The sequence below is a fragment of the Myxine glutinosa genome, chromosome 2, assembly GCF_964187855.1.
Source record: "Myxine glutinosa chromosome 2, kmMyxGlut1.1, whole genome shotgun sequence".
NCBI classification, from domain to species: domain Eukaryota; kingdom Metazoa; phylum Chordata; class Myxini; order Myxiniformes; family Myxinidae; genus Myxine; species Myxine glutinosa.
The window spans coordinates 101,203,642-101,231,335 of NC_136262.1; the positions used below are offsets into that span (position 1 = coordinate 101,203,642).

At 42.7% G+C, this 27,694-nt stretch overlaps 1 protein-coding gene across 6 annotated transcripts in view; it reads right to left on the reverse strand.

Annotated features, from left to right (window-relative positions):
• NAA35 (N-alpha-acetyltransferase 35, NatC auxiliary subunit) overlaps positions 1–27,694 on the reverse strand; it is a 161,087-nt gene that overhangs the window by 78,790 nt on the left and 54,603 nt on the right. For 4 of the 6 annotated variants that reach the window (XM_068107647.2, XM_068107645.2, XM_068107646.2 and 1 more), the window contains 7 exons: positions 27,288–27,362; positions 24,878–25,045; positions 23,838–23,904; positions 22,447–22,490; positions 22,200–22,250; positions 21,920–22,003; positions 21,711–21,825 (listed from right to left, as the gene is read on the reverse strand). In XM_068107647.2, the coding sequence (XP_067963748.1) occupies positions 21,711–21,825; positions 21,920–22,003; positions 22,200–22,250; positions 22,447–22,490; positions 23,838–23,904; positions 24,878–25,045; positions 27,288–27,362 (604 nt within the window). The remainder of the gene's footprint in view (positions 1–21,710; positions 21,826–21,919; positions 22,004–22,199; positions 22,251–22,446; positions 22,491–23,837; positions 23,905–24,877; positions 25,046–27,287; positions 27,363–27,694) is intronic. The other 2 variants (XM_068107648.2, XM_078771364.1) reach the window with 1 other exon arrangement.

Sequence of the window (27,694 nt, forward strand, 5' to 3'; positions counted from 1 at the left end):
CGAACTACCCTGCCAGCCCGTGTCCGGAAACTACCGGGTACGGCGTCCCAAAGCCCGGAGTCCCCTGCGTCGGAGTAGCTGCTGGAGGCAGGTGTAGGAGGGGGCACCTCAGAGCCTTCAGGCAAGGGTGTAGGTGACGACAGAGGTGACGGCAAAGGTTCCATAGAGGAAGCTTCGGTAGAGTCCATAGACTCGTAGATCGGTTCGTCGATATCCCTATAAGGGTCGATGACCCCACAAGGGGCGAGATGGCGTACGGAGACAGTGGACTCGCGGCCATCTGCCGTCATCACGCGCGCATGCTCGGGATTAGCCTGGAGTACCTGCACCTTATCCACAAAGGGGTCGTACTTGCTTGTGCGCACCGCTCGTTTGAGATAGGCTGGCCCCGGCTCAGCGAGCCAGCTGGGTAAAGATCGGATACTACCCGAGCTTCTATGGTGGTGGAACAGTCTTTCGTGGGGAGTCTGGTTGGTGGCCGTACATAGGAGAGCCCGGATCGAGTTCAGGGCCGCAGGTAGCGACTAAGCCCATTTATCAAGACCCCAGCCGAGGGTCCGGAGGCTTAGCATGACGGCCCTCCATATAATCCCATTGAAGCGTTCGATCTGCCCATTCGCCTGGGGTCTGTACGGTGTGGTGTAACTCGAAGCAACATTATTTTGGAGCAAATAACCTCGCACCTCCTGTGACAGGAACACCGCACCCCGATCGGTGTGCACGTAGGCCGGATACCCAAACATGGAAAACAAATTCTGCAGGCACCGTATGACTGTGGCTGCCGTCATATCCCCGCACGTATAAGCAAAAGGGAATCGTGAGTACTCATCAATGATAGTGAGCAGCTAGCGAGAGTTGCTCGACACCGGCAGTGGTCCTTTGAAATCAATCGCCAATCTCTCCCACGGTCTAGTAGCCCTAACCAGCGTCCCCATGGGAGGGTTGTAAAAACGCGGCTTGAGTTCCGCACATATAGCGCAGTCTCGGCAGATCCGGCGGATCTCGTCAATCGAGTACGGCAGATTACCACTACGCACAAAATGAGCGAAACGCGCCACCCCTGGACGACACATAGTGTCGTGCAAAGCGCGCAGCCCCTCCAAAGTTACGATCCCCGCGCACGTAGCCGGCCTCGATAAGGCGTCGGCGACCAGGTTATCCTTCCCCGGGCGGTATTTGATGGTGTAGCAGAAGTCGGCGAGTTCGATACGCCAGCGAGTGATTTTCTCATTCTTAATACGTTGAGCATGTAAGGTGTCGTACATGAACGCAACACTTTGTTGGTCCGTGATGATTTGGAAGCATCGCCCGAGTAAGTACGGTCGCCATCGCCGAATTGACTCGACGATCGCGTACGCTTCCTTTTCGACAGACGAATGCCTCCGCTCAGCGGAGGTGAGAGTCGGCGAAAAGAAAGCCACAGGGCGCCCCCCCCCCCCCCCCCCGGGAGAGAGTCGCCGCTATCGCATGATCCGAGGCATCACTTTCCAAGACGAAAGATTCGCTCTTGTCGATCGTCGCCACAGCGGCGCCCACGATGTCGGCCTTAAGGCCCCCGAAGGCCGCCAAGGCGGCCGGGCTCATGGGGAACGTGTCGCAGGCCACGAGGGGGCGGAGCTTCACAGAGAAATTTTGCACCCACTTCGAATAGTGGGCGAACAGCCCGAGAGCTCGCTTCAGCGAAGCTCGATCGCCGGGCGGGGCCATATCAAGCAAAGGTCGCAGACGCTCCTTATCCGGAGAGACTGAGCCATGGGTCACGGTGTACCCCAGAAGATCTATCGTGCGTTGAGAGTAACGACACTTAGCCTCATTCATGGTTAGGCGATACCTATGCGCGACCTTGAGGAAGCGCTTCAGATTAGCATCATGATGCTCCTGGTCATACCCACAAACCGTAAGATTGTCCAGATAGACAAAGACATCTGTCAAGTTCTCCTTAGTAACGAGGTCGTCCATAGCCCTCTGAAAACAGGCGACCCCGTTCGTTACCCCCAAAAGGTAATCGGGTGAACTGGTATAACCTTTGACCCTATTCGAAGGCGGTATAGATGCGATCAGCCCTAGAGATGGGGATCTGATGATACGCACTACGCAGATCAAGAGTGCTGTAGACGGAGTACTGGGCCACCAGTCGTACTAGCGCGTCCATCCCCGGTAAGGGGTCGGCGTCCAGCTGTGTAAAGCGATTAACTGTCTGTGAGTAGTCGATTACCATGCGCCGGCGATGGGCCTCACTTCGCACCACTAAGACCTGTGCCCGCCACGGCGACCGGCTAGGTTCGATAACACCGTCCTTCAAGAGTTGGGCCGTTTCTTCCGCAATGAATTGCGCGTCCGCTCGTGAGTAGCGCCGTGATTTTACCGCTACAGGAGTGCAGTCAGTGGTCAGGTCGGGGAACAGCGAAAGAGGCTAAATTTCCATTTTCGCGAGTGCACACACAGCAAGCGTGTCCGTCCCACCGAATTCAATTTCCAAACGTCCATGTCGCTTAAGAAAATCGTGTCCTAACAGGATGTCCGCACATAAAGCAGGCAAGACCATGAGATGTACATCGGAAAACATGCGTCCCTTTATCACAAGTTTCAATCGACATTCCCCCTTCGTGCTGAGCCGAAGTCCTTGGGAGGCCATGAAGATCCGTCGTGTAGTCCCGATAACCGGCCACCCATGTTGATGCACCAGCCGCTGATCGATGAAACTATCCGTAGATCCTGTGTCGATTAGGGCCCGCGCAAAAATGCCTTCGACCAAGAGTGGGATCATGGCCTGATCAAGGCCAGAAGATCCGGCAGGTATTGCGCCGTCCGAGCGAGAAGATCGCGCCTCGCACGTGGATCCCACACCGGCTGCAGTTTTCCGGTCGTTCGAGGAGCCTCCGGAGGGCCCCCGTGCCAAACGCATAGTTGGTCGTGCCGGAGCAAGAGCGTGTAGTTCGTACGAGCTGCCGTCAGATGGTGCTCGTGTCCCATGCGAAAGATTGCAGTCAATCGTACTTTCACGTACTGGAGCAAGAGCGTGTAGTTCGTACGAACAGCCGTCAGATGGTGCTCGTGTCATGTGCAGCATTTGTTGCTCAACAGGACGAGCTTTCAAAGCCGGAACTTTTTGTTTGTTTGAGGAAGGCGTTCGAACGCCAGTCAAGGTCGGTCGCTCCGCGGCCGGTCGCGTTTGCGCCATTTGTTTCGGCGGCCCGGTGTATCTCACCAAGGACGTGCGTGCAGCCAGGGACCCGCGAGGAGGAGGAGCGCTCATCAAAGCCGGGTGAGGCGCCCCATTCTGTGCTCGGTCCGTTGGCTCCGCGATAAGCCCGTTCAAGGTCACGCGTGCTCGTGTGCCCCGCGCGGTGTTCTTGCACACTTTCGCAAAATGTCCTTTAGTAGAACACAAATGGCATATGGCTTCCCGAGCCGGACACGCTGACCTGGGATGCTGCCGATTGCCGCAAAAATAACATGTCACGTTCCGGTCAGGCCTGGGCCTGGCTGCTGTTGCTGCTGCCAGGCCGGAATCCGAGTCCACCTCGGGAGCGGCCAGGGGCTCGGCCGCAGTCGAGCCCGCACCCGTATCCTCGGCGGTAGCCCTCTCCGGTCGCGCGAGTTGAGAAGTCCCCGCGACGACCCGTGCGTGGTCATAAGCGGTGGATTGTTTCCGGGCCTCAGTGTAAACGTTGGTCAACCGTAGGGCCTCCGTGAACGTCAGGTCAGCTGTCTCCAAGAGCCTGAGTCTCAGATCGGTAGGGCTGATTCCAGAGACGAAAGCGTCTCGGACAAGATCGTCCTGGACTTGCTCGTGTGTCCGTACCTCTTGAGTGCTGTCCGCGAGGAGGTGCCGCAGCTCCTGAGCGAAGCGGTCGATCGACTCGGTTGGCTGTTGACGTCGCGTGGCGAGCAGATGCCTGTTGTACACCACGCTCCGTTTCTTAATGTAGAGTCGCTTTAGCTCTTCCACGGCGGCATCGTACGTCGTACATCAAGCGATGCTCCTGTAAAGTTGGTGGTCGACTTTGGTCTGTAGCACAGACAGCTTCGTTTCAGCGGTGGGTACGGCATCCTGGGCCCCGAACTGGTTCTCCAGCGTTTTGAGCCAGTGAGCGAACACCGAGCCCGATTCCTCAGCTTGTGGGTCGGAGCCGAGTATCGGTACATTGATCATCTTGTGTCCCGCCATTTCCGTAGATCTTAATTGAGATTAAATGTTGTGAAAAATCAATCAGGTCCACAACTTTGTCCCATAGGTAGGTTTAATCTCAATTAGATCTCTGGCATCATCCTGTAAGAATACAGTCATGCAATAGATATCAGGATCTTGGTATCATACAGAGAGGACCGATATAATAGTCAAAGCAAGCGAGTCTAGCATATATGTGCGAGTCTAGCATATACGTACCATTCAAGACTACATGTAAAGTAAATGTCACAGGAGTGGCCAGCGTCACGGACGTCCCAGGTTTTATAGACGCCCTTCAGTGGCTGAAGCGAGAATGTCTCCTGGGTTCAACTTTGGTATAATTTCACTACAAAAGGTTTTGTGATATTAACAGTGAAATAAAGAATTGTGGAGACCAAATACTTTTGTCAATTTCAACTTATTTTTCGAGAAAATTGTGAGTTTTTTGAAAAAAGTGCAAGGGTGCCAATATTTTTGGCCATGACTGTATGTAACAATCGGAAGCAATCCCCCTTCATACTGTGTATGTTCGGGAATATACCGAGAGCGGTTCTAGTTACAATTTCCATGTATATATTTTTCACACACTAAGCAAAGAACCCACTCCGAGCTTCCAACCAAACCTAAGGTTTGATCTGTTCTTAGGTGCCATGACGGTGCATTGCGTGGCAGTACAACGAGCAGGATATTTTTGTTTTTATCGGCAACAGAATGCACCGACGACATTTCAATTCATTTCATAAGGCACTTCATGTGTACTTGAAGGTGGGTGATTTAAGAGGCACCTACACTAGGCAATTTCAACCAACAGTGTAAAGGCCTTCCTTCCACTAATTAGCCTGTACCCACTGAGCTGTATCTATACCTGGAGCTCACCTGCAGCACGCGCTTGTGGGGAAAGCAGCCGCCATGTTGGAATACCCTCCCCTCGCTTGAACACGAGAGGTACAGGCATAGCTGAGAGTGTGATAAGCGCTTTACTTTATCGGTTTCCTTTGACATATTGATTCACATTTGTTTTCCTCTTTTGCTTGTTTACCTTCGGAGCCTTGTAAGAGAGATACGAAGGTGACTGACAAAATAGGGAAAACTGACAAAAGTGACAAACGAAGGTGACTAAGTCAGAAGTGTCAAGCTGAGTTCGTCTGTGAGAATAATTGAGTTTCATTTCAGTGCCTCAATAAAATGAAATGACAGGTGGGGGTTGGGGGAAGGCTTAAACTACAAATTGATAATCGTCCAGAAACAATATTTCCGCTTTGATTGCCTTTTTTAAGCAATAAGAAATAAATAAGATGACACACACACACATACACACACACACACACACACACACACACACACACACACACACACACACACACACACACACACACAGCAATCGTGTTACACACAGCAATCGTGTTGTTGTTGTGAAGGTAATGTTGAGGTAATGCTTCTTTTTCCAAGGCAATGTTTACTTCAAAACAAACAGCATTTATCTGCACATCTTATTGTCATAACAGGGGGATTCACAGTTCACACACACCTTAACCTAAGGTACGATTATATTTATCCCACTGAGCTGTGTATTCTCTCGCCAAAGTGCTCCCCCACCTCAAATCCTCCCCGTGTGTTGCGCAGACGTTTCGTGGGCTCAACTACTGTAGTTAGAATATACTCCTTGACTTGTGTTCATGATACATTCAGAACTTATAACGAACTAACATATTACTGTAAAAAGTTATTAGAATTATATGGCCTGCTGAAGTATAGACAGTGTGGAAGTGTAACTCAGTGTAACTCATTGGTTGGAACTGGTAACGAACCAAGGTACGAGCAAGGTGGTCGTAAGAATGTCAGGAATGCATCTCGCCCTGTCGAAGCTGGGAGTCCTGTTGTGTATGCAAAGAGGGTTAAGGAACTCCCCAGCAGGGGGGCGAGCATGCATGACCTCGGGGCATTTGCGGAGAAGGGATTAGCGCGACAAGGCCCATATAAACCAGAGCAAACTATGAGTCAAGAGACTTGTCATCAGAACCTCTGCCCGACGGGAGGAAGGAGGACGGGAATGGCAGAGGAACATCGGCCGAACAAGAAGGACCATGCGGATAGAGTGACCTGGTCCATTGAGTTAAACGGTAGTTATTTGGTATTGGAATGAAAGTGAACAACCAGTTAATAAAGTCATGACCTTTTGTAAAACCTGTTTCCGACCATTGGCGTCTTGAGTCCCTACACACCTCCACGACAATATGGAGGCACCGCTGGAATCAATTGGACACATACAAGATCTTTAAAAGGTAAGTGTGTCTTGTTTTTTTGTCCATTATGATATACGAACCTGTGTTTAGTTTGTGTACAGACATGGTGGAGGAGGTGGTGGTGGGTTTCTCTACGCACCAATACCGCGCTATAGGTAACATAACGACAATCCAAGGAGTGTAAACGTATTTTTGTCACGACCGTCCAAGGTAAAAGTCACGGATGGAACGTTTTAAATGATTCTATTATTCGTGTGTTTGCGAGGATGTGTACGTTATACGCTGGGTGTTAAGAGCCTTACTCTGGTCTGCAGGCAAATCGGCTCATGAAGTGCACCATGAGGCGATTTGTTTGCCGGTTCGGTAAGGTTCGGTAAGGTCCGTACACGTGTACAATCGTGTACACCCATTTTAAATAAATAATTTTTTTTTTTTTTTTTTCAGTTTTCCCGCCATTTCTAAAACTCGTTTGATTAACATATAAATTAATGACAGACAACACCATCTCATGCCGGTCCAGAATTATTGTGAAAGATGGCGATTGGATGAAAATTGCATACCGACACTCCCTCACTGTCCCTCATTGTCCCTCATTTCCATTTCGGCTACCTGTCTCTTGCCCCCGCTCTTTCTTGCGAAATGAACGTTCTTTGAACAAGTGGAATGATTTAGGAATGTTTAGAGGTCATTGCAATATTAATTATATGTGATCATTTGTGAAATTTCATGAACAGATATGTGCAATGGATCTAATTTGAGTGAGTATGAGAAAATTTGGTGCAGGATTCGTGGAATGTACAAGGCTGGTACATGTGTTTAGCACTTGAAGATGTACCTCTGAGCTGCCCGCTCAAGGTGTGCGATTAAGGCGGCGGACAAAGAAATTAGTATATACAGATATTTTTTCTCAGTCAAATTGGATGGAAAAAATGCACTTTTATATTTTCCCCCATTGCAATGTGCTTATATTTTGGAACGGCTAGGGGGATTTAAATAAAATAAAAATGAATAAGCTTTTCAGACATGCTTCACGGTTAAATGAAAGACAATAATTAAGCGCTTTGGGGAAGGCAATGGCAAACCACCCAATGTCGTACACGATATTTTCAGCACGATCATGGATTTGAGAATGCATGTAACTTGCAGTGTTGAACAAATTAATACAGAGAGAAAGAGATAGACAGGGAGAGAGAGAGACATAGAGAGAGACAGACAGAGAGAGAGAGACAGAAAGAAAGAGAGAGAAAGACATAGAGAGAGACAGACAGAGATAAAGATGATACTCAGACAGACAGAGAGAGAGAGACATAGAGAGAGACAGACAGAGAGAGAGATAGACAGAGAGAGAGACATAGAGAGAGACAGACAGAGAGAGAGAGACAGAAAGAAAGAGAGAGAGAGACATAGAGAAAGACAGACAGAGATAAAGATGATATTCAGACAGACAGAGAGAGAAAGACATAGAGAGAGACAGACAGAGATAAAGATGATATTCAGACAGATAGAGAGAGACAGACAGACAGATAGACAGAGAGAGAGAGACATAGAGAGAGACAGACAGAGAGAGAGAGACAGAAAGAAAGAGAGAGAGTGACATAGAGAGAGACAGACAGAGATAAAGATGATATTCAGACAGATAGAGAGAGACAGACAGACAGATAGACAGAGAGAGAGAGACATAGAGAGAGACAGACAGAGAGAGAGAGTCAGAAAGAAAGAGAGAGAGAGACATAGAGACAGACAGAGATAAAGATGATATTCAGACAGATAGAGAGAGACAGACAGACAGATAGACAGAGAGAGAGAGACATAGAGAGAGACAGACAGAGAGAGAGACAGAAAGAAAGAGAGAGAGAGACATAGAGACAGACAGAGATAAAGATGATATTCAGACAGATAGAGAGAGACAGACAGACAGATAGACAGAGAGAGAGACATAGAGAGAGACAGACAGAGAGAGAGAGACAGAAAGAAAGAGAGAGAAAGACATAGAGAGAGACAGACAGAGATAAAGATGATATTCAGACAGACAGAGAGAGAGAGACATAGAGAGAGACAGACAGAGAGAGAGATAAACAGAGAGACAGACAGACAGATAGACAGAGAGAGACAAACAGACAGAGAGACAGAAAGAGAGACAGAAAGAAAGAGAGAGAGAGACATAGAGACAGACAGAGATAAAGATGATATTCAGACAGACAGAGAGAGAAAGACATAGAGAGAGACAGACAGAGATAAAGATGATATTCAGGCAGACAGAGAGAGAAAGACATAGAGAGAGACAGACAGAGATAAAGATGATATTCAGACAGACAGAGAGAGAAAGACATAGAGAGAGACAGACAGAGATAAAGATGATATTCAGACAGATAGAGAGAGACAGACAGACAGATAGACAGAGAGAGAGAGACATAGAGAGAGACAGACAGAGAGAGAGAGACAGAAAGAAAGAGAGAGAGAGACATAGAGACAGACAGAGATAAAGATGATATTCAGACAGACAGAGAGAGAAAGACATAGAGAGAGACAGACAGAGATAAAGATGATATTCAGACAGACAGAGAGAGAGAGACATAGAGAGAGACAGACAGAGAGAGAGATAAACAGAGAGACAGACAGACAGATAGACAGAGAGAGACAAACAGACAGAGAGACAGAAAGAGAGACAGAAAGAAAGAGAGAGAGAGACATAGAGACAGACAGAGATAAAGATGATATTCAGACAGACAGAGAGAGACAGACAGAGAGTCAGACAGACAGAGAGAGAGATAGACAGAGAGAGAGACATAGAGAGAGACAGACAGAGAGAGAGAGACAGAAAGAAAGAGAGAGAGAGACATAGAGAGACACAAACAGAGATAAAGATGATTATTCAGACAGATAGAGAGAGACAGACAGACAGATAGACAGAGAGAGAGAGACATAGAGAGAGACAGAAAGAAAGAGAGAGAAAGACATAGAGAGAGACAGACAGAGATAAAGATGATATTCAGACAGACAGAGAGAGAGAGAGACATAGAGAGAGACAGACAAAGAATAAACGTTTTGGAAACATTCAAATGTTGGGTTTTACTGACGTTTCCACAACGTCGCCACAACGTTTCACTTTCGTTGTTGCAACATTTTGCTCCAACGTTTTGGGAACATTCAAATGTTGGGTTTTGCTGACGTTTCCACAACGTCGCTACAACGTTTCAATATCGTTGTTGCAACATTTTGCTCCAACGTTTTGGGAACATTCAAATGTTGGGTTTTGCTGACGTTTCCACAACGTCGCTACAACGTTTCACTTTCGTTGTTGCAACGTTTTGCTCCAACGTTTTGGGAACACTCAAATGTTAAGTAAATCGGATAAGAATTCAAGAGTTATTTAATTATTAGCGATTAATGAAGTACTTATTTAATTAATTACATTTGTTATTACATGACAGTAATTACATTACATTAACTCAGGCACCTTTTGAGTAAGGAAGCTGATATTTGGACATGACACTGACCAAGTGATGTGGCTATCAAGGATAATTTTGATTTATTGATTAATCATTTAATAAATTAACTCGTTGATTTATAAATGACTTATTTAATTAAAATTCCTCAGAGATACATCTTCGGATGAAATACTTGCAGATTGGTTATGCTATGAGCCAATTGATTAAGGAAAATATTTTGTGATGGCCATATTGGAGTTTGTGGCAACTCAGTTAGTGCCACTGCACCTTTAAAATGCATCCCTGCATTCATTTTTCGATCGATTGAGTTGAAATTTTGAACAATCGCATCTGGACTGTCGTTGTTAACGACTCTAGCACGCACCCGTCCAATCAGGATGGAGCGGTATGGTCCCCGGATCATCACTGCCCGCAGTTTTAATTAGTTTTACTTTTTCTCTTGGTCATATAATTTTGAAGACATGCATGTCATGATATAGGAAATGTTTGTTCTGTTGAACGGAATAAATGTTGTTTATTTGTGTGGGTGTGTATTTTTGTGTATTTTGGATATATTTTCACGACTAATTCCAGTTAACATCCTGCAAAATTTGCTCGTTTTCTGGCCGAGTCTAAATTGCGTTGAGTTTCTATGGCATGCGCCATTAAAAGCGCTGTGTAATGGTTGAGCTCCCTTTATTTCGTTTTGGTCATGCGGATGAGCAGACAAAGTGACGAATGCTGCGGCTGGAGCAGTAGAAGCGATGTTTCTTTTTTTTAATTGAAATTATGTAATTTAATTCAACGTGGTAGGTGGGCAACACCACAAAGCATACCTCTTTTAAGGTGTGTATAAACCCATGAACATTTCAGCAATCAATACGATGCTGAAATGGTGTAATTTAATTAAACGTGGTAGGTGGGCAACACCACAAAGCATACCTCTTTTAAGGTGTGTATAAACCCATGAACATTTCAGCAATCAATTAATTTAATTAAACGTGGTAGGTGGGCAACACCACAAAGCATACCTCTTTTAAGGTGTGTATAAACCCATGAACAGTTCAGCAATCAATACGATGCTGAAATGGTGTAATTTAATGAGTAATTTAATGAGTAATTTAATGAGTAATTTAATGAGTAATTTAATGAGTAATTTAATGAGTAATTTAATGTGTAATTTAATTGTGTAATATGGTCGACCTTGGTTTTGTTTGGGTTTTGTTGTTTATTCTTGTGGGTGTGTATTTTTGTGTATTTTGTATATATTTTCACGGCTAATTCCAGTTAACATCCTGCAAAATTTGCTCGTTTTTCTGGCCGAGTCGAAATTGCGTTGAGTTCCTATGGCATGCGCCATTAAAAGCGCTGTGTAATGGTTGAGCTCCCTTTATTTCGTTTTGGTCACGCGGATGAGCAGACAAAATGACGAATGCTGCGGCTGGAGCAGTAGAAGCGATTTTTTAATTGTTCAATGATTATTCGATATTGTTATGACTTATTGTCAATAGGTATACTAAGTGGCCAGGAGGTAGCCTGTTGCTATGTACAGTTTTATTCTATTGTTGATTATACCACATAGCTGTGGTGATAAAGGAAATGTTCGTTTTTAAATAGATGATTATGATAGGACCATGACTATAAAATCATGATGATTATTATGAATGATATCATAGGGTTCAAATGCAGAATGATTGCACGAACTTGGAAAAGAACTTTCAAGCCCTATGGGATAAATTGGGTATTACAAGCGATGGAGTTTCAAAATTTAGCATGATTGAAGGAATTTTACAGTCTTATTTCAGGAGTTTTACGAAATTTATATTGCCAAGAGATTTTGGGTACTATTAAAAGAAAAATGATGAGATATTTTTCCCAATGAACTTTAATATCTGCCATCCATTTTGGCTGTCTCACGAATGAAGGATGAGTTGCCTTTAGTGGTTGCAAAGAAAATTTGTGGAGACCAGGCAAAATGGGGAAATATGTCAGATATGACCCTAGGACAGAACGGTGATTCATCAATTGACATGAGGTATGAACCAGAGGTGACGACTGATGAGCTTCGATCTCAGTCAATGGATGGACCTGTCCTGACATCATTGGGGAAAGGGCTTATGCAAGGAGTCATCCAAAATGATTAATTTGATTTATTGATGAATATTGATGAATTAATTGAAATTGAATAATTGATTGAATTGTTGATTGATTGAATCTAATTGATTGAATTTAATTGAATAAATTTAACTGGATAAATTGAATTGAATAAATTGAATTGAATATATTGATCGTTTGATTGATGAAAATGCGGTCTCAAGAAAGAAGCTTTGATATCTTTGTGAGATATTATCAATGTGAAGACAACCTTGGAAAATTGAGCAAGGTGGTGAGTTTATATATAGATATATATGTGCGGTTACCATTGTGTGATTTCCCCTTCAACAGAGCGGACACCTGAGAATTCACCCATTTCATACTGACCCTTTGGCTCATCTGCAAATACTGATCTGTGAGATTGGATTGTGCAAAAGCCACAGGTGAGAGAAATTCTCTGGAAATCACCATTTGAACAGGTGGAGAGATCCTTCCTAGAGGTACGAGTGAAGCTTTAGAGGAACAAGCTACAACACATCCAACGCTACTTTGATAAAAGGCAGAATGGGAAATGGAGCCTGCAAGAATACACAAGGACAACCAGAGATTCCACAAAAAGATACTTGTACACATCATATGTATGACCGTTATGGTGCCGAAGCTATAAGGCAGGTCGAGAATTGGTATTTGTGGACAAAGGACATGCTGAGGAGTTTCCAAGAGATGGTACATTTGAGCGAAGTCGATTGAAAAGATTGGGACAAAGATTGAAAGCCAGGAAGAGACAGAATCTAACGGTAGACTGGCTTGCATTCCATCTTTGGGATGGTGAATCTAGACAACGGGAACAGCAAGAACGGATAACGGATCAAGAACTTAAAATAAAAAGGATACAGGATACAGTGGAGGAGACAAATGCACAACTGCCCTCGAAATTAGGAATAAAAGTGACAGTTGTCCCATCTGATTTCCAGTTGTCTCCCCAAAAAGGACGGTACAGAGAATTTTTTTCGTGTTTCAGGAGATAACGAGAGATTGCAGTGGCAACTCAGGGATGTAGAGATGCAACCCAGCAATACAAGTGCACAGGTGCACAGACCAGGCAACGACAGAAACCGGTGTTTCAAGTGTGGACAGATGGGACATTGGAAAAGAAGATGTCCGTATACCAACAGGAAGACAAGCTCATAGGGTAAACCAAGATCAAGGGTACCACTGCTTACTGGTACCTCAGAGAACGATTAGGCCTTCATTGCGGCAAATCCCAAATGACGATTGGCCTCAACAGATTAGATTACTGGACAAACATGAATAACTGTCGATGATTCTTGTGTCTGAAAAGGTTTTCGGAGCAAGAATTATTCATTTTTTCTTTTGCTTGTAAGCAAATTAGTAATTAATTGATCAAATGCCGAAATTGGATCTTTTATGTTGGGCACAAAATTTTAAATTTACAAAGTTGGAACAATTGCTTTGCAAATTTTTGAAACCAAGTGACAAGAGTCACATGATGATCAGGTGGGAATTTCGGACTAGTGTTCCGCATGATTGATAGGTCAGTGGTCGACTGACATGCAAATGAGTGTGTAGTCAAATTTGGATAAATTATTGTGGGAACTGAAAGGGTAATGTCAATGTGACGTCATAGGGATTTTCTAAGAATAAACTTTTTGGTCCATTTGTGTATTAGCGCTTATAAAATTGAAGGACAAATTTTGAGAAATTGAAATAAAGTTGACACCCATCCGGATCTGTAAATAAGGGTTCCAACGCAAACAAATACGCATAATGCATGTGTGTGTGGGTATTTTGTGTGTCAGTGTTTTTGTTTTTGTGTATCAATCTTACAAGATTGTTGACACCGACAGTGTGCCTTGTCTGAAAATAGATAGTTCCATAGGGATGGGATCGCATATCGAGAGAATTCGTAAAATAAAAATAGAAATATAATTTGATTATGAAAATTATCACTTTTGTCAAGGGAGATGGAGAATAAAGATTTGATTTGCTGAGTTATGAGCAGCTATTCATTAATAGTAAAAATTGGAAGTAATCTTGGGATTCCATTGTGATAGAATTTATATGAGAATCAAAGCTATTTATGGATATGAGCTTCATAAAAAAAATGTGGGAGTACAAAATTAGCCAAATTTTGGAGAGGTCTTACACTGACTTCCCAGAGTACTCTGCTCACGGATTTTATATATATATAAACTTGAATTTTATCAGAATATAAATTGGGCTGTATGTATGGATGTGTATAAGGCATAGATGATATGGGAAAATAGTAAAGGAAATTTTGCTGGTTTGAACTATTGTGAGTTTTGAGTTCTGGAGTTCAAACAAAGTCACTGGTTAACAGATGAGAATGGATAGTAAATAAATTCTTCGATGCTGGGTAAATTAAGTACGATATTACTAAGACTTATGAGAGCTATTGTTCTTCCTTACAGCAGTGCGAACTTATTGGGAAAAAAAAATATATATATATTAGATCCAACATAATGAATCTATAAATGAATGTCAGAGGGATAATATCCTCAATTGGTACTAATTATTTGATTGTGGGTAAAGGAATTAATTTATCATAGTGGATTGTTAACAGCAGCCTGAAAATGTCCTGAGAGTGCATCCATGTAATCGGAAATCCCAGATTTGTTTTTACAAACAACATTTTGGTAGAGGTCTTGTGTGGACGAGCACTTCCTTGGTAGATAAAAAACGGTACTGCATGCTGGCAGCCACTTTTGCGGCCAGTTAGGCCAAACAAATTGAGAGGAAATTGTAGTTAAATACGTAAGTTACACATGGCTATTTGTAAAAAGGAAATTTGTTGAGATGGGAAACATTTTTCGAAGGTTTATTAAAGTGTTATAATATGACATGTGGCAAGGCAAACTATTGGATGGGAAAATTAGATCTGGTTATAGAATAAATTTATTGACCCCTTGAAGTTAATTCTTCGAATCATTGTTTCACTGGCATTTTTTGTTCACATTGGAAATAGTTTGGTAGAGCTTTGGTTAAAACCTTTGGTTGCGGTATCTTGGAACGAAATGATAAACCATAGGAGATTGATAAGAATAGAAAAAAAATATGGACCCAAAATAGAAAGTTGGATTCATGCCTCTCATTGCAAGCAAGCACATGGGGCTAAGGTGGACGATCCCACAGAAAATGAGGCTGCACCTAGCAGCCCAGCAGAACATTCAGTGGCAGATAAATGATAGTCGTGATTTACAGTCATTTGAATTACATTTTAACACCCCTTGCATTGATAAACATTACATTTTCAACATGTGATATTCCTACTTGGGATAGTGACATTTATTTGCCTACATGACATACAATTACCTGCTGATATTAATACAACATGAGTGAAAAAATGTATCACAACTACACTCATGATCAGGGGATTGAGTTCAACCCCGGGAGATAGGGGGATCAGGGTAAGACAAATAATCTGATTTATGTTACATATTACGGGATTTTCTTTATTTACCTTTTAGGAAGCTTGTTAGTTTGGTATATAATGTTGAATGTCATCGACATATAATTATGTCATAGGTATGAATATATACAAGGAGTAGCAGACTTGTTTGTTGGTTTAGTAGTTATATTGGCAATTGTTTTTGTGGTGGCTTGCTTGAAAGCCTTAGTGACGGTGTGTTTGAATAAGGTAACCAACAACACGATGATAACGCATGAAGTGACAAATGAGGAAAGAAATGTGGAACCACAAGAGGAAGACTTTTATGGCGACATAAATACTGAGATTAAAAGATTAAATCAAGTGATGTTGCAAATGAATACAGTAGAATTAAGATAATGGCATAACGACAATGTTATGAGTTGTGTCAATTACAAGATCAGTGAACTCATATCACCACGAGTGACACACTGTAAAAAAAAAAAAAAAAAAAAAAAAAAAAGGGAAAAGGAAAAGTGGGGAGGAATTATGGTAATAATACATTATGCTTAATTTGTTGGTTTGGGAAAATTTTTGGTGGGAATTAGATATTCCTGTTTGTGATTGTAATCATATACAATTTATTTTCTTAGAGTAGTGCTAAAATACCTGCACGAGTTAATTTTCAACTATATTAACCTGAAAGCAATTGTGGATGCTATTCTTAGTTTAGTAGCAAAATACATACCTGATTGAATATTACTTGTGTGATGCATATAAATGAATATAACTTTTTGAATGTTGTAAGGGAAAACAACAAATTGTTGAATGTGAAACTGTCGGAAGATATACATAATTATGCTGATTTCATGGTAAGATGTACCCTATCTGATTCAGTGTGTGTGGAAAGCAGATTCAGATGTGACTGAGCATAAGGATAAGACGAGATCACATTTGAAGGGGGTGCTAACGGAATTGGGAAGAAGTTCGAGAAAGAAAATTTGTGGCTAAAAAATGAAGTTAATCGTGGCATACACCCTCTCTCTCAAAGAATGATGAAGACATTCTCCCGTGTAACTTGGAGATGGATGCTTACCTTCACCAAGGAAATTTATGTGACCATTTGCCTGGATCACACTGCAACATATGAAAGAAAGGCGATCACTTACTCTTGTTCGAAGGCTTCGAACATTCATCACATCAGAAGTTGCAGGACAACGACATTTTACCTGCAACCTCTGTGAAATGCGGGGACATATGTTATTACTTCACCAACGTCCGGGGAACCAGCATGTAGCTGCAAAAAACGGCTGTGCCCTTGTCACAACAGCTGTGCACGATTCTGCTGGTTGCTCCTGGTATGGACCATGAATGACCTGAACACCATGGTCCCAACATCATTGTGGATGCATCCGGCATCCCTGTTCCACATCTTGCTGGCCAATCAACATTACACCAACACTTGCTGCCCACTCATAATGAGGGAGGAGGCAAGTCGACTACAACTGGGCGAAGGCCTTGTTGAAGGAATCATTATGGTTCACAGCAAGAGTGGCAAGAATGCTACATGGAGAGCAGGGTCAGTCTATGACTCCGCACCGTTACCACAACAGCGAAATCCTACACGAAGTAGTGCAGGTGTTTATAAAGACAGAAGAAAATGTTTCATACCTGAATTCAAACACAAGTGATCAGCCCTTCCTTTCAAACAAAGAATCAACATTTGTTTGGAGGGAAACGTTTTTGCCAGATGTTGCAGATGCTTTAAAAACTTGAAAATGGTGAAGCAAAATTGTTGTATCTTGGTGATGGTGAAGTGTTGTTTTGCAAAGATATTTGTGATGCAAATGAAATAGATTGAATTAACAATATGGAAGGAGTCAATGACCAACGAAATGTTTTGTGATCAGATTCTTGCAGGATGACGGTGTATGCCTAAGGAAATTGTATTGATGTTTACTTGTAGTGATTGATTGAGTACTAGTATTGATGTTTACTTGTAGTGATTGATTGAGTACTAGTATTGATGTTTACTTGTAGTGATTGATTGAGTACTTGTATTGATGTTTACTTGTAGTGATTGATTGTTTACTTATATTGATGTTTAGATTAATGGTTAATATAAACAAAAACAAAAAGATGAGGGAATTGTGGAAGTGTAACTCAGTGTAACTCATTGGTTGGAACTGGTAACGAACCAAGGTACGAGCAGGTGGTCGTAAGAATGTCAGGAATGCATCTCGCCCTGTCGAAGCTGGGAGTCCTGTTGTGTATGCAAAGAGGGTGAAGGAACTCCCCAGCAGGGGGGCGAGCATGCATGACCTCGGGGCATTTGCGGAGAAGGGATTAGCGCGACAAGGCCCATATAAACCAGAGCAAACTATGAGTCAAGAGACTTGTCATCAGAACCTCTGCCCGACGGGAGGAAGGACGGGAATGGCGGAGGAACATCGGCCGAACAAGAAGGACCATGCGGATAGAGTGACCTGGTCCATTGAGTTAAACGGTAGTTATTTGGTATTGGAATGAAAGTGAACAACCAGTTAATAAAGTCATGACCTTTTGTAAAACCTGTTTCCGACTATTGGCGTCTTGAGTCCCTACCACACCTCCACGACAACAGTAAAGACCATTCATTAAGTGCTTCCCAATTAGGGTCATTTATAGTGACCTTTGACAGTCTGTGGTGAGAAAGAGGTTAAAAACCACTGCTATATATCGTTTTTGGCCCTATCTTTTAATATTGTGAAGAATCACTTGAAAATTCCCAGTATCCAGATTCAGATCTTCACCCAAATCCAACAATTTGTCCTTATCTCACACCCAACCGGATTCGGATGCGGATCTTCGCCCAAATTGAATCAATTTGTCCTTGTCACACACCAAACCTGTCCACCAAATTTTGTCTGAATCCATCCACAACTTTTTGAGATATCCTGCTCAAGTGCTCACAGAAAAACAGACAGTCAGGTAAAAACATAACCTTCGTCCACCTTCGGTGACGGAAGGTGACTAGCCTGTTTGAATAAGAGATGAACAGTTCTGAACAGATTACAGAGTTTTACAACAAAAAAAGTCTGAAAGTATGTCCTCAAAGGTTGAGTTGAATGGGATTCTTTTCCTCTGGAATTACAAAGATATACAATAATGGAAAACTCAGACATAGAAGGCCATTTGGACCACCATGACTATGTATGTTATATCCAGACCCCATTTACTAAAACCATCAATTTATATGTGTAAATTTACCATATGTACCAACCCTATTGTTACCATTATAGTAATGCAATTTAACAACTCTAAATATTTTGCAATTGTTTTTTGCAAATATAAATTCACTTGCAAGTCCCATCTAATATCTAGGCAGGGCGTTAAGCCAGGGTAGGACACAATAAGTTATATTTTGAGACATACCATGGGATCTCTAAAGTATACAAAGTAATTGCAGATAGGACAGCCTGCTTTATGCTCAGAGGTGAGCTCGAAACTAATTGAGCTATCTTTCCACTCCTCATCCTACAGCAACTATCCTTCCACGAAGTCTCCCATTCAAGCACTGACCAGATTTGACTGCTTACCTGCAGAGATGCAATGGTATTGGGTGCATTAAAGCCGATAGGTCTTAGGTAAATAATGCATAAGGGACTTCATATTACATACAAAGTGAGAAGTAAGGATTGAAGGATGAGGGAATTAGGGAAAATGAAGGGTAAAGAGAAGAGAAGTTGGAAATGGAGAGACATATATGCAATTGGTAGGTAAGATAGGCAGGCAGCACCCTCTTCCTTCACTGCAGACCTTGATATAATCACAAGCTGATCAAACACTTCAAATATATGTTTCATTCCTGACAAATCACACACTCTCACTCTGTCTCCTGATAGTAGGACCATATGGAAAACCCTGCCCATCTACTTTCCCAAAAATCCTCTTGAAGAAGTTCAGTCTTTCAAAACTTTGGGCCTCATTATTATCTATACTGCCCCTGTTAACCATCCCCCTCCTCCCACCCGTGAAGCCCATCTCTTTCCAAGTTTGGAGTTTTTCCTTCTTGAGAGCTTGCTTCTGTATCCATCTTGTCCACCCCATGAGTCCTCCCCTTATCCTCAATTTTCCCACACCCATTCTTTCTACAACTCTCCATCTATTTTGTTCCTCATCCCTGCAGTTTGTGTGTCCCCCACCACCCTCTCTTCCTACTGTTGTAGTCTCTTCCTACTTCCGTTTGTTCTTGCATCCTGATCAGTTCTATATTTTAGCTCTTCCATGAGCTTTGTCTTTTTATACAAAATATATATGCAGTCGGACCCAGCTATTCGCGGTTCTGCTATTCACGGAATCCGTGTATTCACGGTTGATAAAATGCGACCTGTTTCTCTATTCGTGGAAAAATGTCCCGTTAATTGGCGGTTTTTTTTCTTTTCGCGGCTGTGTTCCGCCAAATCTCGGTTTTTGTTCCTCCATTCGCGGCCATGTTCCACGAATTTCCGGTTTTTCAGGGGCACAAAAAAAAAAATTCACGAGCCACTAGCTTGACACATTTATAAAACCCATCCTTCACCAGCCATGGATAAAGCAGCTGGACGTACGCAAAAAAACTTCTTCTACAAGCCGCGAGCATGACCTGTCATGACCTGACTCCTGTGTTTGCTGCCGTGTGTTTCACGTTTTCATGGATTTTGCGGGATATCCCGTCATTCACACTGTGAACAGCTTCACGTGATATCCCGTCATTAACACTGTGAATAGCTTCACGTGATATTCCACCATTCACACATAAACAATATTTTGCGGAACATCCAATCATTAACACTGTGAACAGCTTCAAGTGATATCCTGCCGCTGTTCACAGGTAAACAATGTTTCGCGGATATCCCAACAGACGGAAAACATTGCTTTGCGGGATATTCCACCAGCTTCATAACACGTCATCCCTGCGAGTTACTGTACAGAATGAAAACACTCAACAGTATATATTAGTGCAATTAGCTGTCTCCCTTTTCCCCCATTGAAACAATGGCACCGCATCCATTCGCGGATTTTCATCGACATTCGTGGGTATTGTCTTACCATTTCCGGGACTTTCATCAACCTTCGCAGATTATCGTCGACATTCTCGGGATTTGCCTCACCATTTGGGGATTTTGCTTCGCCATTAGTGGATTTTTCCTCGCTATTCGTTGGTTTGTTCCTCGCTATTCGTAGATTTTCGCGACTCGGGAACCTATCCCCCACTTTTCCACTGAAACAATGCCCCGCTATTCGCGGGTTTCGCTATTTGCAGATTTTCCAGGAACATATCCCCCATGAATAGCGGGCTCCGACTGTGTGTGTGTGTGTGTGTGTGTGTGTGTGTGTGTGTGTGTGTGTGTGTGTGTATATATATATATATATATATATATATATATATATATATATATATATATATATATCTTCTATATATATAAAGCAGTAAAGTATGTTTGTTTGTTTGTTTGTCCTCTTATAACTCGAGAACTACTCATCACAGAGCAAAACCAAAGGCATATTCGGAATCAGTACGTCTCAGAGCAACTACAGCACACCTTAACATTTTAAAAACTTCGCGTTTTAAAATTATGACGTCATCAGCGTATTTCGGAACGTTAATTTTTCAACTTCATATTCGGAATCAGTACGTCCCAGAGAAACTACAGCACACCTTAAATGTTTAAAAAACCTTCGGGTTTTAAAATGATGACGTCATCAGCGTATTTCGTAACGTTAATTTTTCAACTTTGACGACAATGACTTCCGACTTCCGGGTTCGGAATGCGGGACCAATGCCATTTGACAGGGAATAAAAAATAAATGCGACATTCAATTGACGACAATGACTTCCGACTTGACTCCCCCCTCCCCCTCCCCTCCCACCTCTCCTTCTCCCCTCCCTCTCCCCTCCCCCTTCCGCCCTACCCCCTCCCCTTCTCTCCTCCCCCCCTCTTCTCCCCTCCCCCCCTCTTCTCCCCTCCCCCCCGTTCCCTTCCCCTCCCCTCCCCCCTCCCCCCCTCTCCCATCCCCCTCCACTCCCCCCCTCTTCTCCCCTCTCCCCCTCCCCCCTCCCCCCCTCTTCTCCCCTCCCCACCCTCTCCTCCTCTCCCCCCCGGTTCCCCTCCCCTCCCCTCCCCTTCCCCCTCCCCTCCCTTCCCCCGCCCGGCAATGCCGGGTACTTCTGCTAGTGTGTGTGTGTGTGTGTGTGTGTGTGTGTGTGTGTGTGTGTGTGTGTGTGTGTGTGTGTGTGTGTGTATATATATATGGGTGCGGGGGAAGGAAGAATCAAATTTTGTGTACACAATATGTAGACGGTCCCATATTGGTTTAAAATGCAGGAGGCAAACCTCACGCACCTCCCTTTGTAGAGTCTGTCTGTGTCTGAATTCCGAACTCCATGGATCCTTCAATACTTGGCAATAAATCCATTGCTTGCACCATCAATTTCTGAACTTCAGCTGTAGCATTCATCTGAATCGCATGTAATTAATAGACACTTGTTAAACAAATTACAACAAAACAAAGGGCACACAATAAAGCTAACAACGGCAGCCAGATCTCTCACCTCCTTCCGAGTAAAAGTGATCAAAGCTGTCAGCAAAAGCCGGGTAAATCGAATTCGACTGAAAACAGCCACACAAAGTTGATGCTGAAAATACACACAAAATGTCTCTGGTTTATTATTTCCTGCTTTTGATATTACATAAGAAGTCTGGTCCACTCAGGGGTTCATTTCCAACACAATCGCATGAGCGCACAAACATAAAGACAAAACTAATGGGCGATAGGATAGGTGAAAATGGAGGGGAGACGGGTCCAGAATCATGCATGTTTCATGGACCCACCTCAAATTCTATAATTGGTCCTCTGTCCTCTCCTTGTCTGTTTCTGGTGCTCTGTCAGACAAGCCATGATGTGAAAAGCTTTGTTTCAAACAGAACAATAAAATGTAAAGGCTTACTCCGAAAGGCCCGAAAAATAGTACAAAGGTCTCTTTTGCAGCATTTTGAGTGAAGTAAAAGCTTCATATCAGATCGATATCCACCAGTATCCAGTTGTGCATCAGTGGTGCAAAACAATTAAAGCACTTACTTTTACTCTCCTCTGAAAATCCTCTTCAACATCTTTTAACATTCCTGAATGAAAAACAAGAAAAAACCTCAATAAATGTTAACCATCTCCACATAAATTCAACAAAAATGTAGAGGGATTGGATTTGAAAGGGAAGGTTGAAAATTAACAAAATATTGTGAAAAGGAAGGGAAAGAGAAGGGAAAAAAACTTTCAAAGGATAGGAGAGGAAAGGGCCTTTGGCCATGGGACATAAGAAAGAAGGGTTCAAAAATTATGTGATTTTTACAAATGTAATATATAGATGTCTTAGACTCCAGGTAGTTTTAAACAAAGTTCTTACAAAGCAAGCTGTTTTATTCAACACAAGTTTAAAGACAAAGATTAAAAGTGAGGCAAAAATTGTGTCACGTTGACAGAGTGCTCGCTAATTCAACGCATCCACGGCAAATCAATGTGTTTTGAGGATGGCCAGCTTGAATCCGATCGGGAGATGATTGCTCGGCGTGCAGTCCTATTCAGTGCATGAGCTAATCCTACGCCGGTTATCAATATTTTTATTCCAATTTGTACCCATCAGGATTTTTCCATAACGCCAAAATAAGGGATGCGGTTTTATGGTGTAGAGAAGGCACACGCAGCTTATAATATAATTAAATTATACAATAAAAGTACACAGGTACGAGATACGAAAACGGACGGATCTAGTGCACAAAGACCGACCATGAATGACAAATATTTTCCACAAACGATAAAAAAGAACTACCCCTCTTATTGGGCTCACATGCACGCGCACAGGAACCAGACAAGGATTAAAAATGCTTGTGTCCACGAGGGATGGTTCAAGGCAAAGCAGAGCAGCGCTGAGATCGCTGCCCAGTGAATACCCTTTCCACAAAGAAGGAGAATAGGATGGCAGTAGAGATTCGAGGTAAAAGAGCCAAGAGAGCATTAACGGCGGAGGAGGAGATAAAAGGCAGAGGGGTGCCGTGTTCCTGCAGCAATGGGATGGCCTTCCTGTGGGACCAGCCCCAGCTGACGGCATCCCCGTAATTGTGTCCTGGAATCATGCCGACGTTGAAGGAGTGGGCAGAAAAGGGAAAGACTGCCAGGTTGCCACACTCAGCCTGATTAAAAATGTCCTCTCGGAGATCCCTACCTTTCCTTGCCTGACCCTTGCTGGTTCAGACGGGGAGGACAGATCACATGACACCTTACCCTAGCTAACCTTCTACAGCCCACAACACTGCCTCCTTCCAGCATAAAAAAACAGAACCAACTTAACCTAAACATGAAATTCTTAATACAGGGAAAAATGAAGTAATCTACACAAGCACTCAGTCCATGCTGAGGTCTTCCACTTCATTAACTGCTCTGTACCCCATGAACGTAATAACAGCTTTAAAGCTCACCTGTGACCCTCAAATCCGTCACATTATTGGCCATTTTAAACCCGTACGTCATGGAATGAAAATCCTCCTGTGGTACAAACAGAGCATAAAATGCATGAGCCAATGCCGATGAGATTGCAAACAATTAAAAACAACAAACTATTTATTCAATCAATTAAAATAATGGCCTAACTACCTGCTTTTATCCAGATCACTTGAAAATCAAGACATTAAAAATGACAATAAAGCTCCCTTAATGAAAGGGTGTTGGAAAGAGAGAGCTGTCATACATCATGGAAGAGTTGTACATTTAACTACCTCATAACCGACTGTAGAATCGACCAGAGTCTTGTTGGTCTTTTTCAGCACCTCTTGATAACAGTAACTTTCACTGTGCATGCTATATGTCATAAAGAGCATCGTCTAATGACACCTAGCTCAACCTCACCCATTAATGACCTCAACAGACTCGTTTTACCCAATGTCTTCGAGGTAATTTGGTACAGGGCAGGGCTGCGTCAAGTTGTGTCCATAACCAATCCAATCAGTCATGGGCGGGTCATTGGCCTCGAAGATGTGGTGTAAAACGAGCTGAAGAGGAGAACACATCCACGATATAGAATATAATTGAACCCAAGCAAGTCTTGTAATGTCTTGATAAGACCATTGTTTGGTTTGCTTGCCATTTAGTGAGTGACAAAATCTTCACAGAAGCCAAATTAAGGGAACTACTGGTAATGTTCTCAGTCACAGAACACACATTCAAATGAACAAGCTGCTCAGGTAAGCTCCAACTATGGAACAGTCATCTCCAAGGGATGGGGCCATGGACTGAAACCCAAAAGGGAAACTGTGCAATGGTCAAGTGTATTTTCAAAAGTTCACATTAACAGCAGTCCTGATGCTAGCATGGAAATCTTGTCCATCCTATTGCACACACGGAATGCTGTAATACATGCGATACACAATTCTACAACCAATGTCGCCTCAAGTACTCAGGATATACTGCAACCTCCAACAGCATAGGGTACAAAAGGTGTGCACACCGGCATTTTTTTTACCTCTTCAAATACAGAAGCTTTGTTCACCTTGTCACGAACAATGTCACATATCTTGATGATTCCCAGAGTGAAGGCTTTCATTGTGGCATCCTCGATGAGATCCGCATTGTGCATATATAGGCATGTAAACACCGTCTGTGCTAAAGAATGACCTTCCAACCATGTTACCTGTCAGTCAAATGGTACAGGAATTATGCACAGGTCACTTCATCCTGCTGAGCACACCTAAACAACCTACTACAATCACCACAGCCACATACAGTCACGTGAAAAAGTAAGTACACCCCATGTAAAGTTTTGACTTTTTCAATATATTTCAACATACAGCTATTTGATCTTCATTTCAACAATATTGATAGATAAAGGTGATATAATATAACAAATATCATGAAACATTTACATTTTGTAGTCCATTGTATAATTTAAATAAACATAAATGCAAATTTCGCATGTGGAAAAAGTAAGTACACCCTTGGCTCTCATAGGTGGTATTGCCCCCTTTGGCAGAAACAACCTCAAGTAGGCGTTTCTTATAACTGTCTACCAGTCTCTGACATCCACTGGGAGAAATTTTTGCCCACTCCTCCATGCAGAATTCTTTCAGCTGTGCGATGTTCGAGGGGTTTCTGGCATGCACAGCTCGTTTCAAATCCCCCCACAACATCTCGATGGGATTTAGATCCGGGCTTTGACTTGGCCATTCCAGAACCCTCCATTTCTTTCTTTTCAGCCATTCCTTGGTGGATTTACTGGTATGTTTAGGGTCATTGTCATGTTGCAAGGTCCACCTTCGGATGAGCTTCAACTTTCCGGCAGATGGCCTCACATTATCCTCAAGCACCCTCTGGTACAATGAAGAATTCATAGTGGATTCTATGACGGTGAGCTGCCCAGGCCTTGATGCAGCAAAGCTGCCCCAAATCATAATATTTCCACCACCATGCTTTACAGTTGGTATCAGGTTGAACCACCTTTAGAGGCCATTTTTCCCCTGTATGTAATCGTAGTCTCCTTTCCTGTGTTAGTTTGCGTTGAGCAGGCCAGTGAGTTAGGTGTTCCGGTTTTCGCCAAACATGTCTTCTGGTACTGTGGCCAAATATCTCTACCTTTGACTCATCTGTCTAGAGCACATTGTTCCAGAAGTGCTGGTCTTTGCCTAGGTGTTCATTGGCAAACTTTAGTCTTGCCCTGATGTTCTTTCTGGACAGCAAAGGTTCCCTAATGGCACACCTCCCATGTAGATCAAATTTGTGCAGCCTCTTTCTAGTGGTAGACTCGTGCACTTTGACATCAACAGTGGCAAGAGCTACCGGTAGGTCCCGTGATGACATTCTGGGGTTCTTACAGACGTCTTTCAGCATCTTGCGGTCTGCTCTCGGGCTGACCTTGCTGGGGCGGCCTGGCCTGAACAAGTTGGCAGTTGTTTGGAATCTTCTCCACTTGTAGATGATCTTCTGGACAGTCGAATGATTGATTTCAAATTGTTTGGAGATCTTTTTAAATCCCTTCCCAGACTTGTAGGCATCTATAACCTTCTTTCGGAAGGCCTCAGAGAGCTCTTTTGATCGAGGCATGGTGACGCCGCACACTTCAACAACAAAGAGCAAATCAAACTAAATGTCTGAGGTTTAAATAAGACAGGTTCCTCCAAGATCCTCTCTAACGATGTTCTAATCATTTGCACCTGAGCTGGTGCAGCTGATTCGAATTTTAGGTATTTGAAGTAGTGATAAATGTAGGGGTGTACTTACTTTTTCCACATGCGAAATTTGCATTTATGTTTATTTAAATTATACAATGGACTACAAAATGTAAATGCTTCATGATATTTGTTATATTACATCACCTTTATCTATCAATATTGTTGAAATGAAGATCAAATAGCTGTATGTTGAAATATGTTGAAAGAGTCAAAACTTTGCATGGGGTGTACTTACTTTTTCACGTGACTGTATACTACTATCATAACAATGTTGTGATGATCACTCTTAACTACAACAATGCGGACTCCCCTCACAAGCAATGAGGTACAGGCCGCAGGCACACGTCACTTCATCCTGATGGATAGGCCACAACTACCCACTACAATTATGATGACTACCATCACGACCAATGCAACCATGGCCGATACAAACTGCAATACCCAAAAACATTTTGATCACAATCATTACCGACTGTAGTCACAAATACTATTAATAATACCTACCATTACCAATTGATATCCAAGATTTTGAACTTGTTAACCAATCAATACCCGAGATTTTATGATGGCATCTAATCAACACCCAATATTTCAAACATACAAAGCAATCATTACACAAAAAATTTCAACTTGTTCACAAATTGACACCCAAGATTTTTTTTTCAACACGAGAACCAAGTAATACCCAAGTTCATGTAATAAACTTACCAAGCAGCAAAAACAATTGTCAATAATCCCAACGAGTTCTGGTGTGGTGAGATTATTGATTTTTATTGTTCCTTCCTGAGGAATTACACAAAATGGAAAAAATCAATCAAACACATTTACAAATAATCAAAAACAAAATTACACAATAAAAAGAAATCCCCTTATGCGTTTAAAATGTACTTATTGCGATGAAAAGTGATTTATTTTTATATATATTAATATATATATATACATGTATATATGTATATATGCATATATACACAGATGTTTGGTACTACAGAACTTTAAAACACAAGAAAACAAACACGACAATAACAATAACCGAAGCTTTTCGTGCCGTTCTCCTCAAGGTAATTCATAGAAAAAGACCAGAAAAGGTGAGAGATCGTGCATTTTTAAGCATGTCT